A 15,498-nucleotide genomic window follows, 5' to 3' on the forward strand; every position below is an offset into this window, starting at 1 on the left:
CAAGGAAGCCTTGGTGCGTAATATAGCACTGAATGTGTGAGGAATTGGTAATTGGTTGAGGAGAGTGGAAGCCTCATGCAAAAAACAACAACAATCCTTGTCAGAGTGAACCACAAAAGTCACTAACTTAACCTGTGCTTAACCATCTGGTAGCTTGGCACAAAAGTAATGTAGTAAAAACACAGCACAAGAAATCTTGAAAAATATATGTGACATGACATCAAACGTAAATATTCATGATGAATGATGATTTTCCAGTCCAGATGTTCATTAAAGAGTTATTTATTTTCTAAAATCTCATAAATTCAATTTTGCATTTCGCAGCTGTAGAGTCAACAGGAAAATGCAAATGTTGTGCTTTGGATATACTTGTGGGCTTTCATTTCTTTATTGTCAAAATGACGTATATTAAAACTAAACTTGTATACTGACAAGACAGCTCTAAATACTTCCTGAAAGCAAGCAGCAAAAAAATATATGCGACAATCAAACACTAATATAGCATTAAAGCCTTAAATAAAAGGAGGCCAATGCAGGAATGATTCAATGTCACGAAAATCTCATCCTAGACCCACATAAAGGAGAAGTTTCTTTTACAGGAGATTGCGTGTGAGTTTGAGCGTCAAAAAGCAGGGATGATGTTAGGGAGTCGATTCTGGTGGATGGTGTTCTATGCACGGTTGTGAAATCTGCTGCATCTTTGTTTTTATTTGCTGTGCACTCCTTTAGAAACTCTGAAAAAAAAACATAAAATTAACATATGGTTATTTGTGTGGGGCAATAACAATCTTTGCTCTTCAACTCCAGACCTTTTAGTATCTGTACTTAAATGATGGGCATCATACAATCTTTTTCTCTAGTTTCAGTAGTTGCCATGATGATGAGAGCCTAACTCTATAACTCACTAAGCACCAGGTGTATGTAGATGTGGGTTGCAAAATACTGGTCACAACTTACGACAATTGATTTTGAGACCACTACATTATTTTGCGAACAGACTATGGGGGTCATTCTAACCCTGGCGGTCAGTGACCGCCAGGGCTAAAATGACGGAAGCACCGCCAACAGGCTGGCGGTGCTTCCAGGGCTATTCTGACCGCAGCGGTAAAGCCGCGGTCAGAAAAGGGGAACCAGCGGTTTCCCGCCGGTTTTCCCCTGGCCCAGGGAATCCTCCATCTGACCCCCTTCCCGCCAACCGCCAGGAACAGGATGGCGGGAACGGGTGTCGTGGGGCCCCTGGGGGCCCCTGCACTGCCCATGCCACTGGCATGGGCAGTGCAGGGGCCCCCTAACAGGGCCCCACAAAGATTTTCACTGTCTGCTTTGCAGACAGTGAAAATCGCGACGGGTGTCACTGCACCTGTCGCAGCCCTGCAACTCCGCCGGCTCCATTCGGAGCTGGCTTCCTTGTTGCAGGGTCTTTCCCGCTGGACCGGCGGGCGCCCTTTTGGCGGTCGCCCGCCGGCCCAGCGGGAAAGTCAGAATGGCCGCAGCGGTCTTTCGATCGAGGAGCGGCCATCTGGCGGTTCCAGCCAGGCGGGCGGCGACCGCCACCTGCCTCGGTTGGAATGAGGCCCTATGTATTAACAGATCAGTTTGCAAAGTAAGGATAAGGATTGGATTGAAATCTGACCTATCATTATATTATTCATGGGGTAGGTTGTCAATTGACACTCAAGTTGGTGGCCATCACATTGATGGTGGCCTGATGGGAATAGCAGACCACAATATGTGTGATTATTTTTAAAAATTGTTTTTAATGCAGCCCATTTTCCTTTAAAGAGTTTTGTGTAAGAATTAGCAGTAGTCCCCTAGGCTACTACCCACTCCTTGTCAATGGTTTGAGACTGAAAATAGGTAAATACGCCCTTTCAAACTGCGATTCAGTATACATTTCCAATCCCATTTTGCTATTCGGTCAAAAGACAAAAGACATTTAACAGTCGCAAGTCCAATGATTTAGCAAATCGCCCAAAGTTACTGTTACTTTCTGTGAAATTGTCAACTCCTTCCTGTAGTATGAATCCCTCCCACTCCCTAGTTTCTCCACAATGCTCCCCACAGTTTAATGTATTCTGTTTTCAAACTAATGCTCCACTTTTCTAGATTTAGTGATCGCAACTCATTCCACTGCGGTCCTTTAATTTCTTAATAGCAAGGGAAACCTAAAGATGGAGTAGGCTGGTTTTGTGTCATTAATTATTTGTTAGAAAAAGACTTGGCAATATCAGTTCACTTCTCATTGACAAGGTAAACACTTGGGTCAGACTTACTGCCATTATGGTTGGCATTGAACTTCTGAGTTTCAGTGTAGAAGCCACTGTCTAGCACAATGTCTCATCTGATGTGAGGTAACTAGCCTATATATATCCTCAGAACAGGTTTATAGATGTACATAATGAAAACTCAATGGTTTGAGGCTGAATATGTCCTAGTCTTCCGTGCAGACCTAGTCCTTTGGGTATGAAGTACAAATACCTACACCTTAAGATACTCTACTTAAGTTACTTTGTGAGAAAGACAATAAAAAAACTTCAAAAGAATGTGAAGGCTTAATTGCTCCAGAAGTCTGACTCACTCTCATAATCACATTTTCAAATAGATTGTAGAAAGACACCCAACAAAATCTTGCCAATGCCCTGAAGAGGCTCAGACATGTTGTACAAACTGTGGGGTACATCAGTCTACAACGCTAATCCATAAGTTCACCTACCACATGCAGAAGCTCACCTTTAGAACAAGAAATATCTTGCACTTAGCAGAAGGTTGAAAGCCAGGCTCTTGGCAAACAGGATACGAAGGCTGATCACTGTCAGTGACAGGGTGTTGACTTTTTCACTGCTGTGCACTGTAATGGTACATAAGAGGAAAAGTAAAGATTAAGCCTCCAATATCAGTGATAGTTTGAAGTCTGATCTCGGACTCAGTAGCATCAGATACTGGCGGTCGCCAGTAGGTAGTTATAGTTAGGACCTATGGCCGACAGCCTCTCGGTGATGGCTGGACCACCACAAATGTGGCGGTCTGACCACCACATTACAACCCCGGCAGGAGGACCTGCCAGGCGACCACTGTCTCTGCCGGGAACGTGGTTCCCACCGGGTCAACGGCAGCCGAAGTTGTAAGCAGCCACAGCAGTGCTGAACTCAGCACCACCGGGCTGATTACAACCTCACTTTCCACCAGCCTTTCCATGGTGGTCACCCTGCCATGGAAAGGATAGCAGAAAGTCAGAGCAGTGGAAAATGCTGTGGCATGGGATGTGCAGGGGCCCCTCTTCCCAGCACCATTGGAATGCTTACTGTCTGCTTTGCTGGGGTGCTACAGTATTAAGGTTAGCGGAGGCCAATACTGTAGCACTGTTTCCACCAGGCAGCCCAGTGGGATCACTGTAATACAGTTGGTGCGACGCGACTGCCATGGTGGTGGCGGCCTCCCCGCAGCTTTGCCGATCCCATGGTGGGACCATCAAAGTCATAATCAGTCCATTGAAAAAAATTTTTTTGACTTGGCTATATCTTTGCCACCATTTAACGAATCTTCACAAACATTTTTAAAAAAGAGTGTAGCCAGGGATCTTTTGGGCTTGGAATGTTTTGGGTGATTCATCAAACGGTGGGGGCTGAGAAAAAGGGGGTGGGGGTAATCAAAAAAAGTTTTTAAAAACTATCTGGGGGTGCACAGATCCTCCAGGGCCCGGACACCACCAGCTCCCTGGAACTATTTTTAAAACATGTCTGGGGGATAGTGCAGACTCCCTGGGTCTGGGGACCACCACCACCCTGGGGCTACAAATTTATAAGTGTACGGGTGGCTGCAAGGACCACCAAGGCCTCCAGGACCACCACCTATCCAGGGGTGAAAGAAAGAACAAATGTTGGACGGGTGCGCAGACCCCTTTGGGCTCCAGGGATCTCCACCTCCTTGGGACTACAAGAACATTTAATGAAGGGAAAGAAGGGGGGGCATGTGGGCCCTCTCCTGAAGAAATATATGGCCCTGGGGACAACCACCCCCAGGGCCAGCTCCTGCTACATCCAGAGGTACCCACCCTCAGGAGGTAGCTGTTTGCTTTTGCTTGGCAGGTGCTGTGACAGCTCTACATGCTGGAAATTGAGTTTTCATCTCTTTCCCTTCTCACTAACATGCGGACAATTAAAGAGATGAAATTATTGCTCCCATAGTGAATATATTCACTTAAAAAACCAAAGGTTACCAAAGGTTACAGGGAGGTTATAGTTAGGCTCACATGTTAAACATACAAAACCATTTATATTCACCTCCTATAGTTATTTCAAGTAACTGTGACTCATACCCTATGGTAAGTATACCACGTGCCCCCACCATGCACAGTTTTTTAAGTAATAATATTACTGTAAATGTTACAGTGATAATATCAGTGGTGTTATAAAAGTTGTCATGAGTGCTGTAATATCTGGGGTAATTAGCAGGACGTGAATTATAGTTACCTTAGGGCACGAGATATAGTTACTTGAAATAACTATAGCAGCTGAATTTCTTTGGTTTAAACTGCAAGCCTAACCGTAATGTCCCTGTGACCTTTGCTTTTTTTAATTAATTTCTCTGTTTTTTTCAAATTCAGTTCCCTAACTAAAATGCTTCAGGAACCTTTTTTTTTTTTCAATGAATTTCTATGTTTTTTTTTAACATAAAGCACCTTTAATTACTATATGTTAATCCTTTCACCGCCGCTCATAGCCTGTGGTCGTGTGCAGTGGGGGTTGGCATCAGGCCCTGCGGCCAATCCCCTATTACCACCCAACCCCATGTCATACACGCATGCGGCGAGGCCCTGCAGCCTACTCCTATAAGCAACCAATCCTGAAAGCTGTGCGTGCTGCAGGGATTGGAGCTTAAAGGGGGCAACATTAAATATGTACTTAGGAAGGCTGCATGGACCCCCAGGGAACACCAACTCCCCAGGGCTACCTAATAAAAATTGTTGGCGGCCTAGCGGATCCCTCCAGGCTCTGGAGACCATCACCTCCCCAGGGAAATACTAAATAAATATATGGGGGGGGGTGTGGACACCCCTTGGGACCATCACCTCCCCAGGGCTACTTTAAATAAATTGATGTGGGTACCACACGGACCCCCCCGCCCCCGGGATCACCACCTCTCCAGGACCATTTTTTACTATTAAGAAAGGAAGGGCCACGTGGACCCCCTCCCGAGGCTGATTTCAGCCCTGGGGACTGCAAACCAGGGCACCCACTTTTCCTTGATAGGGACCACGGGGCAAGCCTCATGGACCCCACGGTCCCAGCCAGTTCCCTGCCTCCTGTAGGAGCCAGCATTGCTCCCAAACACAGGGAGCTTCTCATAATGCAACTCTGCATGCAGGAGCAACATTTTCATCTCCTTCCCTGCCGGCATGACAGTGCTCAGGGAAAGAGATGAAATCTCAGCTCCCAGCAAGCGGGAACAGTTTTAATGCTTCTGTGTGCTGGGAGCCGAGTTATGTTTGCTTTTGCTTAGTGAAAGCTGTCAGATCTGGCCAAGCAAAATCAAATAGCTATCTCCTGAGTGTGTGCACCTCAGGAGGTACCAGGAGCTAGACCTGGGGAGGTGGTGCTCCCCGTGGCCATATATGTCCCATATATTGCCCCTCTTCATTTTAAAAATGTTAATGGCCCCTGGAGGTGGTGGTCCCTGGGGCTGGGGTGGGGTGATCCAAGCAGTTCCCTCACATTGTTAAATTAATGAAACCCTGTGGGGGAGGTGGTCCTCAGGTACCAGGGGGGTCCACGGGCCCCAGCATGATTTATAATTTTATTAAAGCCCTGGGACCCCGGGAGGTGGGGAGGGTCTGAATGGCCCCCTGATATTGTGCTTTTCAGCCCTGGGGAGGTGGTGGTCTCTAGGGCTTTAAGAAGTCCTAAGAGGGAGGCCCAGTGTGCCCCTCCTCCATTAAACATTACATATACACCCAGGACCTGGCCCAACTGGGGCACCAAAAATAAAAGCAGGAGACCACAAAATCTCAGTGAAATCTGTGGATTCGTCCTCAAATTTCTCTGAGATTGAAAAATAAGTCCTTTGTAGCCCTGGTGGGGTCCCAGGCCAAGGCTAGGAGGTTAGAGTGTACATACCCTGCCCCCTTTTCCTTTTTTTTTATACGATTTCTTGCTAAACGACAGTGAAGTCTTTTTGTTTGAAGTGTTGGCAGCCAACCAGATCTCAGCAGGAGATCTCCCTGGATCCGCAGCCTTAGATATACAAATCTCTTTTCCCTTTAATATCTTGAAAGCTACTGAATGGAACAATAACTTGCCCCCTTGCCATGCAGTGCTAATTATCCAAGATATTACATCACTCATGATACTTTCTATAACATCACTGATAATATCATTGTAACATTTGCAGTACAATTTTTGATGAGAAAACTGTGCAAGGCAGCGGCACGAGTTATACTTGTATTAAAGTAAGTATAACTACAACAGCTATAAATGTGAACCTTACTATAATGTCCATGTAACCTATGTTTTTTACGTGAACATACATATATATATATACATATATATATATATATATATATATATATATATATATATACAATTTGGTAATATGCCATATTAAGGGCAGACTGATTCTGTGAGGTACTGCATGTAAGTAAAGTAATTAAATGTTAAGTTATAAGATTTTTCAACTTAGTGATATCTTGTAACACAATGCTAATGAAAGTAGCAAGAAAGCCCAGAAAATAAATTAGACTGCATATGTAAAGTTTCAAATTTACTACATGAAAAACTGAAAGACCCATTTATGGTTACATGCTAATGGAAACCTATAAACAAATACATAACAAACAGAATACAACTTTATCTAAATAGGTTTTCTCTGCATGACCCAACAAGCCAAACAAAAACCATATAATCAAATAATAATCTAACCTTTCACAACAATAATGATTGCCTTTCACTCACTTTGGCCTTCATATGGAGTACAACCCTACTAAAAGTATCAGGGAAGCCCAAAGACTGCATATGTAAATATTTAGATTTACTACATGAACGACTGAAAGAACCATTTATTGTCACATGCTAATGGAAACGTATAAACAAATAGAATAGAAACCATCTTGACCTACAAAGGTTTGCTGTGCATGCTCTCTGTCTCACAAAACAAACTGTACCCAAAAAGTCAAACCAAAACCATCTTCTTTCTTTACTACTGTGCAACAAAATGGAAAAGTGGCCTCGCAGGGAGCGACACAACCTACTACATGGAGGACATGATAATTGACCAGTAGGAAAATAAATAATACTCTTAATTTTTATTGCACAATGATTTTCTTTCATTCACTTTGGGTTTCATATGTAGAGAAATCCTACTAAAAGTAGCAGGGAAGCCCACAAAATAATCTAGACTGCATGTTTAAAGTTTCAGAATTTCTACATGAACAACTGAAAGGTACATTTATGGTCAAATGATTATGTAAACCAATAAATAAATTAATAACAAATATAATAGACAAAAAGAAAGAAATTACATTAAGGGGGTCATTCTGACCGCGGCGGACGGCGGTCGCCGGCCGCCACGCGGTTCCCGCCGAAAGACCGCTCCGCGGTCAAAAGACCGCGGCGGTCATTCTGGCTTTCCCACTGGGCTTGCGGGCGACCGCCGAAAGTCCGCCCGCCAGCCCAGCGGGAAACACCCTTCCCACGAGGACGCCGGCTCAGAATTGAGCCGGCGGTGTGGGAAGGTGCGACGGGTGCAGTTGCACTCGTCACGAATTTCAGTGTCTGCTAGGCAGACACTGAAATACTTTTTGGGGCCCTCTTACGGGGGCCCCTGCAGTGCCCATGCCATTGGCATGGGCACTGCAGGGGCCCCCAGGGGCCCCGCGGCACCCCCTACCGCCATCCTGTTCCCGGCAGGAGAACCGCCAGGAACTGGATGGCAGTAGGGGGTGTCAGAATCCCCATGGCGGCGGAGCGCGCTCCGCCGCCATGGAGGATTCTCAAGGGCAGCGGAAAGTCGGCGGGACACCGCCGACATTGCGTTTCTGGCTGCGGCTGAACCGCCGCGGTCAGAATGCCCAGCGGTGCACCGCCAGCCTGTTGGCGGTGCTACCGCCGACCTCCGCCATGGCGGTAATTACCGCCAGGGTCAGAATGACCCCCTAAATCAGGTTGCCACTGTGTAGTTATAGTTAGTATTCCCAGAGACAGGAATTTCTTGGATCTTACCTCCCTGGGTCCAAAAACATGTTTTCCACCAATGCAGTTTCCATAGACTATTGTATTTGATGTAGCACGAAAACAGTTGAATAGGTTTACAAGAAATTTGGCAGGATTATACATTATGGGGCAGAGATGATGTTTTTCAGTATTGATACTAGGCTAAATATTTGTTAAGGTATCAGGAATTTAAACTTTGTGACGTCTGTCATTGAAATATTTTCACGGAATTTCACTAAATATGGGGAAACTTCTGTGGTGCATGAGTGTTAACTTATTTAATAGCCAAAGTGTAGTAAAAACTATATGACTGTCTTTTGATTCTCAAAAAACAGTCATTACCCAATTATATACGTTTTATTATGTAATCGCCATATCGCACGGTACACTGCAAGGTTATCACAAGGCAGCGGAAGGGCAGCAGAAAGTCGGCGGGACACCGCCGACATTCCGTTTGCCGCGGTCAGAATGCCCAGCGGTGCACCGCCAGCCTGTTGGCGGTGCTACCGCCGACCTCCGCCATGGCGGTAATTACCGCCAGGGTCAGAATGACCCCCTAAATCAGGTTGCCACTGTGTAGTTATAGTTAGTATTCCCAGAGACAGGAATATCTTGGATCTTACCTCCCTGGGTCCAAAAACATGTTTTCCACCACTGCAGTTTCCATAGACTATTGTATTTGATGTAGCACAAAAACAGTTGAATAGGTTTACAAGAAATTTGGCAGGATTATACATTATGGGGCAAAGATGATGTTTTTCAGTATTGATACTAGGCTAAATATTTGTTAAGGTATCAGGAATTTAAACTTTGTGACGTCTGTCATTGAAATATTTTCACGGAATTTCACTAAATATGGGGAAACTTCTGTGGTGCATGAGTGTTAACTTATTTAATAGCCAAAGTGTAGTAAAAACTATATGACTGTCTTTTGATTCTCAAAAAACAGTCATTACCCAATTATATACGTTTTAATATGTAATCGCCGTATCGCACGGTACACTGCAAGGTTATCACAGTATACCATGGGCCAAAATATAACTAAGGCCTAGCTGCTTTATTGGATTGTGGTACCCCTGCGTCAATCATGGTGTCGGATCAGCAATGCAATACTGAAGTCACACTTACAAAGAAACACAAGGCCACCATGCATGGCCCTGCATTGATTGGTAAATCTGGAGAAATGCAAGGCAGAGTAATTCACTGTTTGCGTTGCTCTGCTCACCATAATCTACATTGCTGCTAAATTTCACATATATCTGCATGCCACTCCTCTGTAGCCACTCCACTATATACTTTTCCGGGCTATGCAACTCCACTCTATGCCTCTCAACTGAACCAGACTCCACTGTATGCCACTCCACTCTATGCTATTACACTGTATGTAACACCACTGTACACCACTCCAGTCTACATCACTCCTCTGTCTGACACTTCACTGGAAGCTGTTCCACTATACACTATTCCACTCTATGCCATTCTACTGTCCACCACTTTACTCTACTCCATTCCAATGTATGCCCCTCCACTCCTCAACACTTCACTGTAGGCTATTCCAGTGCATGCCACTCCACTGTATTCAACTCCACTCTATGCCACTCCAGTGTATGGCATTCCACTCTATGCCACTTCATTCTACAATATTCGATTGGACCCCACTCCAATCTACTCCACTCCACTGTATGGTATTACACTCTACCCCATGCCACTGTAGGCCACTCCAGTCTACATCACTCAATTATACTCCACTCCACTGTATGCTACTCTACTGTACACTATTACACTCTATGTCACTCCACTATGTAACTCTGTTCTATACCACTTCACTCCACGCTATTACACTGTACATTACTCTACTCTATGCCAGTCCATTCTATGCTATTACAATTTGTGCATTTCCACTTTTTTCAGTGTTCACCACTCCACTGTATGCCACTCTGCTACACATACCCTACACCAGTATACGCTATTCCACTTTAGGCTATTACACTGTACACAACTTCACTCTATGCTGTTATACTGTATGCAACTCCACTTCATGCCTCTTCAGTTTATGCCATTTAATTCTATGCCACTCCATTCTATGCTATTTCACTGTGTGCCTTTTCTCTATTCAACTCCAGCCTCTTGCACTCCACTGTACACCACGTTATTCTATGCTGTTCGATTGACCCCCACTCCAATGTATGGCCCTCCATTGTATGCTATTGCACTTTACCCCACGCTACTGTTTGACAATCCAGTCTACACCACTCCATTATATGCCACTCCACTGTACCCTACTGCACTATTCCAGTCTATGCTACTCTTCTGCACATCACTCCACTCTATGCTATTCCACTGTATACCACTCCACTACATGCTACTCCTCTCTATGCCACTCCAGTGAACACCACTCCATTCTATGCCACTCCATTCTACACTTGTCTGTTGGATGCCACTACACTCTATGACACTTCTCTATATGCTATTTCACTCTACCCCACTTCACTACACAGTCTACACCACGGAAATATATGCCACTGCACTCTACGCTATTCTACTCTATGCTATTCCACTTTATGTTGTTCTACCCTACACCACTCCACTGTACTCTATTCTTCGCTATTTCACTGTACGCCACTCCATTCTACACTATTACACTGTACACAACTGCAGTCTTTACCCCTCTACTGTATTGTATTCAACTCAACCCCACTTCACTGTATACCACTCCACTGTGTGCTATTCCACTCTACGCAACCACACAATACACCTCTCCAGTCTAAACTATTTCACTGTTTGTCACTCCACTGCACTTTACTACACTTTACACTATTACACTTTATGCAACCCCACTGTGCGCAACTACACTATATGCCATCACACTCTACACCACTCTACTGTATGCCACTCCAGTCGACGCTACTCCACTCTACGTTATTCAACTTGATGCCACTTCACTGCACTCTACTCCACTCTACATCAATCCAATGTACCCTCTTCCTCTCTAAATAACTCTACTCTACAAAACTCTCCCACACTCTATAACCCTCTACTACACTCTATCCCTGCACACACCGCTGTCCAAATTTCCACTCAACTCTGCCCATACACTCTATTGCACAACACTCTACTCCACTCTATGACAGTTTCCAACACTGTACGGCACAACACTCCACTCTACTGTATTAAACACCACTCCAATTGGGAGTTTCCTTGACTCTATGCTACACTACATCAATGTATGCCATCCCATTTTATGCTCATCCATTGTACCTGTAGGAGGCTGGACTGGCTTGTAGTGAGTACCAAGGGGTACTTGCACCTTGCACCAGGCCCAGTTATCCCTTATTAGTGTATAGGGTGTCTAGCAGCTTAGGCTGATAGATAATGGTAGCTTAGCAGAGCAGCTTAGGCTGAACTAGGAGACGTGTGAAGCTACTACAGTACCACTTAGTGTCATATGCACAATATCATAAGAAAACACAATACACAGTTATACTAAAAATAAAGGTACTTTATTTTTATGACAATATGCCAAAGTATCTTAGAGTGTACCCTCAGTGAGAGGATAGGAAATATACACAAGATATATATACACAATAGCAAAAATATGCAGTATAGTCTTAGAAAACAGTGCAAACGATGTATAGTTACAATAGGATGCAATGGGGAAACATAGGGATAGGGGCAACACAAACCATATACTCCAGAAGTGGAATGCGAACCACGAATGGACCCCAAACCTATGTGACCTTGTAGAGGGTCGCTGGGACTGTTAGAACATAGTGAGAGTTAGCAAAATAACCCTCCCCAAGACCCTGAAAAGTGAGTGCAAAGTGCACTAAAGTTCCCCTAAGGACAAAGTAGTCGTGTTAGAGGAATAATGCAGGAAAGACACAAACCAGCAATGCAACAACTGTGGATTTCCAATCTAGGGTACCTGTGGAACAAGGGGACCAAGTCCAAAAGTCACAAGCAAGTCGGAGATGGGCAGATGCCCAGGAAATGCCAGCTGCGGGTGCAAAGAAGCTTTGACTGGACAGAAGAAGCTGAGGTTTCTGCAGGAACGAAAAGGGCTAGAGACTTTCCCTTTGGTGGACGGATCCCTCTTGCCTTGGAGAGTCGTGCAGAAGTGTTTTCCCGCCGGAAGGACGCCAACAAGCCTTGCTACACGCAAATCGTGCGTTTGGCGTTTTTGGACGCTGCTGGGGCCCAGGAGGGACCAGGAGGTCGCAAATTGGACCTGCAGAGAGAGGGGACGTCGAGCAAGACAAAGAGCCCTCACTGAAGCAGGTAGCACCCGGAGAAGTGCCAGAAACAGGCACTACGAGGATGCGTGAAACGGTGCTCGCTGAAGTTGCACAAAGGAGTCCCACGTCGCCGGAGACCAACTTAGAAAGTCGTGCAATGCAGGTTAGAGTGCCGTGGACCCAGGCTTGGCTGTGCACGAAGGATTTCCGCCGGAAGTGCACAGGGGCCGGAGTAGCTGCAAAGTCGCGGTTCCCAGCAATGCAGCCCAGCGAGGTGAGGCAAGGACTTACCTCCACCAAACTTGGGCTGAAGAGTCACTGGACTGTGGGGGTCACTAGGACAGTGTCGCTGGATTCGAGGGACCTCGCTCGTCGTGCTGAGAGGAGACCCAAAGGACCGGTAATGCAGCTTTTTGGTGCCTGCGGTTGCAGGGGGAAGATTCCGTCGACCCACGGGAGATTTCTTCGGAGCTTCTGGTGCAGAGAGGAGGCAGACTACCCCCACAGCATGCACAAGCAGGAAAACAGTCGAGAAGGCGGCAGGATCAGCGTTACAGAGTTGCAGTAGTCGTCTTTGCTACTATGTTGCAGGTTTGCAGGCTTCCAGCGCGGTCAGCGGTCGATTCCTTATCAGAAGGTGAAGAGGGAGATGCAGAGGAACTCGGCTGAGCTCATGCATTCGTTATCTAAAGTTTCCCCAGAGACAGAGACCCTAAATAGCCAGAAAAGAGGGTTTGGCTACCTAGGAGAGAGGAAAGGCTACTAACACCTGAAGGAGCCTATCAGCAGGAGTCTCTGACGTCACCTGGTGGCACTGGCCACTCAGAGCAGTCCAGTGTGCCAGCAGCACCTCTGTTTCCAAGATGGCAGAGGTCTGGAGCACACTGGAGGAGCTCTGGACACCTCCCAGGGGAGGTGCAGGTCAGGGGAGTGGTCACTCCCCTTTCCTTTGTCCAGTTTCGCGCCAGAGCAGGGGCTAAGGGGTCCCTGAACCGGTGTAGACTGGCTTATGCAGAATTGGGCACATCTGTGCCCAACAAAGCATTTCCAGAGGCTGGGGGAGGCTACTCCTCCCCTGCCTTCACACCATTTTCCAAAGGGAGAGGGTGTCACACCCTCTCTCAGAGGAAGTTCTTTGTTCTGCCATCCTGGGCCAGGCCTGGCTGGACCCCAGGAGGGCAGCTGCCTGTCTGAGGGGTTGGCAGCAGCAGCCGCTGCAGTGAAACGCCAGGAAGGGCAGTCTGGCAGTACCAGGGTCTGTGCTACAGACCACTGGGATCATGGAATTGTACCAACAATGCCAGGATGGCATAGAGGGGGCAATTCCATGATCATAGACATGTTACATGGCCATATTCGGAGTTACCATGGTGAAGCTACATATAGGTAGTGACCTATATGTAGTGCACGCGTGTAATGGTGTCCCCGCACTCACAAAGTTCAGGGAATTGGCTCTGAACAATGTGGGGGCACCTTGGCTAGTGCCAGGGTGCCCTCACACTAAGTAACTTTGCACCTAACCTTTACCAGGTAAAGGTTAGACATATAGGTGACTTATAAGTTACTTAAGTGCAGTGTAAAATGGCTGTGAAATAACGTGGACGTTATTTCACTCGGGCTGCAGTGGCAGGCCTGTGTAAGAATTGTCAGAGCTCCCTATGGGTGGCAAAAGAAATGCTGCAGCCCATAGGGATCTCCTGGAACCCCAATACCCTGGGTACCTCAGTACCATATACTAGGGAATTATAAGGGTGTTCCAGTAAGCCAATGTAAATTGGTAAAATTGGTCACTAGCCTGTTAGTGACAATTTGAAAGTAATGAGAGAGCATAACCACTGAGGTTCTGGTTAGCAGAGCCTCAGTGAGACAGTTAGGCACCACACAGGGAACATATACATGCACACCTATGAGCACTGGGGCCCTGTGTGACAGGGTCCCAGTGACACATACATATAGGCCACAAACCTATGAGCACTGGGGTCCTGACTAGCAGGATCCCAGTGACACATAACAACCATACTGAAAACATAGGCCCTCATTCTGACCTTGGCGGGCGGCGGAGGCCGCCCGCCAAAGTCCCGCCGTCAGATTACCGTTCCGCGGTCGAAAGACCGCGGCGGTAATTCTGACTTTCCCGCTGGGCTGGCGGGCGGTCGCCTTCAGACCGCCCGCCAGCCCAGCGGGAAAGAGGCTTCCACGATGAAGCCGGCTCGGAATCGAGCCGGCGGAGTGGAAGCTGTGCGACGGGTGCAGTTGCACCCGTCGCGTATTTCACTGTCTGCGCAGCAGACAGTGAAATACATGTAGGGGCCCTCTTACGGGGGCCCCTGCAATGCCCATGCCAGTGGCATGGGCACTGCAGGGGCCCCCAGGGGCCCCGCGACCCCCCCTACCGCCATCCGGATCCCGGCGGTCCGACCGCCGGGATCTGGATGGCGGTAGGGGGGGTCGGAATCCCCGCGGCGGTGCAGCAAGCTGCGCCGCCGCGGAGGATTCAATGGGGCGGCGGTACACTGGCGGGACCCCGCCAGTGGTGCCGGTCCGACCGCGGCGGTCGGAATCCCCATTGGAGCACCGCCGGCCTGTCGGCGGTGCTCCCGCGGTCCTCCGCCCTGGCGGTCAAAGACCGCCAGGGTCAGAATGACCCCCATAGTGTTTTCACTATGAGCACTGAGGCCTAGCCATCAGGATCCCAGTCAGACAGTGAAAACAGTGACAAACACCCTGACATACACTCACAAACAGGCCAAAAGTGGGGGTAACAAGGCTAGAAAGAGGCTACCTTCTCACAGTACCCTACTCCACTCTATGCCATTCCACTCTACGCCGCTCGATTGTATGACACTCTTCTCCACTCTACATAACTCCACTCTATAAAGGTCTACCAAACTTCATGGAACTCTACAGCATCTTGCTCCACTCTTTCCATGTACACTCCACTATCCAAATCTATACTTCACTCTGTGCCTGTACACTCCCGTGAACAACACTCTGTTCCACTATACTATACTTTTCTATAGGACACAATACTCCACTCTACTGTTTGAGACCCCACTCCA

At 47.0% G+C, this 15,498-nt stretch overlaps 1 gene segment (V, D, J or C); it reads right to left on the minus strand.

Annotated features, from left to right (window-relative positions):
* Positions 1 to 266: 266 nt before the first annotated feature.
* The window catches only part of LOC138300150 (T cell receptor delta constant-like), a 276,372-nt gene continuing 261,140 nt past the window's right edge, over positions 267 to 15,498 (minus strand). The window contains 2 exon segments of the C gene segment in view: positions 267 to 734; positions 2,731 to 2,848. Of these exon segments, the coding sequence occupies positions 2,733 to 2,848 (116 nt within the window).

Source organism: Pleurodeles waltl, chromosome 6 (genome assembly GCF_031143425.1).
Source record: "Pleurodeles waltl isolate 20211129_DDA chromosome 6, aPleWal1.hap1.20221129, whole genome shotgun sequence".
NCBI lineage: Eukaryota > Metazoa > Chordata > Amphibia > Caudata > Salamandridae > Pleurodeles > Pleurodeles waltl.